Genomic DNA, 2749 nt, shown 5'->3' on the forward strand with positions numbered 1-2749 from the left:
TTGGGGCTCCAAAATCACTATAGATGGTGATTGCAGCCATGGAATTAAAAGATGCGTACTCCTTGGAAGGAAAGTTATGACCAACTTAGATACCATATTCAAAAGCAGAGACATTACCTTGCCAGCAAAGGTCCATCTAGTCAAGGCTATGGTTTTTACAGTGGTCATGTATGGATATGAAAGTTGGACTGTGAAGAAAGCTAAGCACTCTTGTACTGTGGTGCTGGATAAGACTCTTGAGAGTTCCTTGGGCTGCAAGGAGATCCAATCAGTCCATTCTAAAGGAGATCAGTCCTGGGTGTTCTTTGGAAGGACTGATGCTAAAGCTGCAACTCCAATACTTTGGCCACCATATGCAAAGAGTTGACTCATTAGAAAAGAATCTGACACTGGGAGGGATTGGGGGCAGGAGGAGAAGGGGACGACAGAGGATGAGATGGCTGGACGGCACCACCAACTCGATGGGTGTGAGTTTGAGTGAACTCCGGGAGTTGGTGATGGACAGGGAGGCCTGGCGTGCTGTGATTCATGGGTGGCAAAGAGTCAGACACGACTGAGTGAATGAACTGAACTGAACTGAACCCACTCCATTATTCTTGCCTGGAGAATTCTATGGACAGAGGAGCCTGGTTGAACTACACAGTTCATAGGGTCACAAAGAGTTGAATGTGACTGAGTGACTAACACTTTCACTGTTGGAGACATGAGTTCAATCCCTGGGTCAGGAAGATCCCCTGGAGAAGGCAGGTGGCAACCCACTCCAGTGTTCTTACCTGAAAGATACCACAGACAGAGGAGCCTGGTGGGCTACAGTCCAAAGGGTCACAAAGAGTTGGATATGACTAAGCAGCCAAGCACAAGCGCACAACAGGAACATGGATGGAAATAGAGATCATCATACCAAGTGAAGTAAGTCAGAAAGAGAAAGAAGAATACCATAGGATATCACATATATGTGGAATCTAAAGTATAACACAAAGGAACCTACTTACAAAATAGAAACAGACTCACAGACATAGACAACAGACTTCTGGTTGCCAAGAGAGAGGGAAGGAGGAGGAGGGGTAGACTAGGAGTTTGGGGTTAGCAAATCAAACCATTACATACAGAATGAACAAACAAGGTCTTACTGTATAGCAGAGGAAGTTATATTCAATATCTCAGGATAACGGAAAAGAATATAAAAATGAATATATATATATATATAACTGAGTCACTTTGCTATATAGAGAAAATCAATACAATATTGTAAACCAACTATAATTCAATAAAAATAAAAAAATGAATACTTACATAAATACAGTCTAATACATATCTCAGAAATTCACAGAAAGACAATTTAAAATAGCATTTGACAAGTAAAGCTACATTCTTCATTTTCTATTAAAAGACATACTCTCCACTATGGTGCTTTTGCCATGAATATTTCATTTTTAGCAGAAAAACTTCTGACTTTGAGGAAGAATGAATTCTGGTGTCAAGCTATAAGCTCTCCCAAGATGGTGAAGTGTGTTCATAGCATATATTTTTGTAGGACCCTCCTCAAGGCCCCCATAACCTCTTTATTCCTCAGGCTGTAGATGAGGGGGTTCAGGGCTGGGGTGACCATCGTGTAGAAGACAGAGATGATGTTGTCCTGCTTGGGGCTGTGCAGGGAACTGGGCAGAACATATATGAATGTGGCAGCTCCATAGAACATCCCGACCACAGTCAGGTGGGAAGAGCAGGTGACCAGGGCTTTCTGCCTCCCTTCATTTGAGGGCATGTGGAGCACAGTAAGTAGGATTAGTGTGTAGGAGGCAAGAATAGCAACAAGAGGTGGAATCAGGAAGGTCACACCAGTCACATACAACATGAGTTCATATCTAGAGGCATCTTCACAGGCCAACTTCAGTAGAGGTGGAATCTCACAGAGTAGGTGGTTGATTTTCTGGGACCTGCAGAAAGGGAAGTGCATGGTATACAGGGTATGACATAACGCATTCAAGGAGGCCAGGACCCAGGGTGTGGCCATCATGAGCCAGTAGACCCTTGGCCTCATGAGGACCATGTAGTTCAGAGGATGACAAATGGCCACATACCTGTCATAGGCCATGAAGGCTAGTAGGAGGTCCTCTGCACCACCCACTGTCAGTGCCAGGAACATCTGAAGGGCACAGCCCCCAAAGGAGATGGTGTTTTCACTGAGCAGAAAATCTATGATGGCCTTGGGAGTGACAACAGATGTGAAGAGGAGGTCCATGAGAGAGAGCTGCCTGAGCAGGAGGTACATGGGCACGTGGAGCCAGGCATCCATTGTGATGACCAGGAGCAGCAGGCCATTGCTGGTGAGGGCCAGCATGTACAGGACTGAGATTGTGGCACAGAGCAGCCCAGGAAACCCACTGTTATTCAGAATCCCCAACAACATGAAGCCACTTCCCAGGGTGGAGTTCCAGTGCTCCATTCTTGTGTTGTTTCTTTAGTTGCCTAGAACCAAGTAGATTCTTGGTGAATTTTTGTTATGATGGCTCCATAGTTTTGTAACATCAGAGGCCCTGTAGGATGGCCAATCCAATGGTAACTGATTTTTCCTCTTGATCTCTCAATTTGTGACTCTTTATATCTTGCTAAAAAGAACCCATCTAGTTGGAGAATAAGCATCACAGTAATAGATAAACAGTAAGAGGTCACTAGATGAGAATATTATTCAGGATCTAAAACCTAAATATATATCTCCCCAGAAAGATCAAATCACCTCTCTCATAAC

General features: G+C 44.2%; 1 protein-coding gene across 1 annotated transcript; it reads right to left on the reverse strand.

Moving 5' to 3' along the window:
• Positions 1-1513: 1513 nt before the first annotated feature.
• LOC113904845 (olfactory receptor 2AG1-like) lies at positions 1514-2446 on the reverse strand. Its single transcript, XM_027561933.1, has one exon. The coding sequence runs from the start codon at positions 2444-2446 to the stop codon at positions 1514-1516; it is 933 nt and encodes a 310-aa protein (XP_027417734.1).
• Between the last annotated feature and the right edge of the window lie 303 nt (positions 2447-2749).

The sequence above is a fragment of the Bos indicus x Bos taurus genome, chromosome 15 (assembly GCF_003369695.1).
Source record: "Bos indicus x Bos taurus breed Angus x Brahman F1 hybrid chromosome 15, Bos_hybrid_MaternalHap_v2.0, whole genome shotgun sequence".
NCBI classification, from domain to species: Eukaryota; Metazoa; Chordata; class Mammalia; order Artiodactyla; family Bovidae; genus Bos; species Bos indicus x Bos taurus.

Bases quoted from the DNA above. Each gene is read 5' to 3' on its own strand.
- LOC113904845 (XM_027561933.1), bottom strand. From the start codon at position 2,446: ATGGAGCACTGGAACTCCACCCTGGGAAGTGGCTTCATGTTGTTGGGG.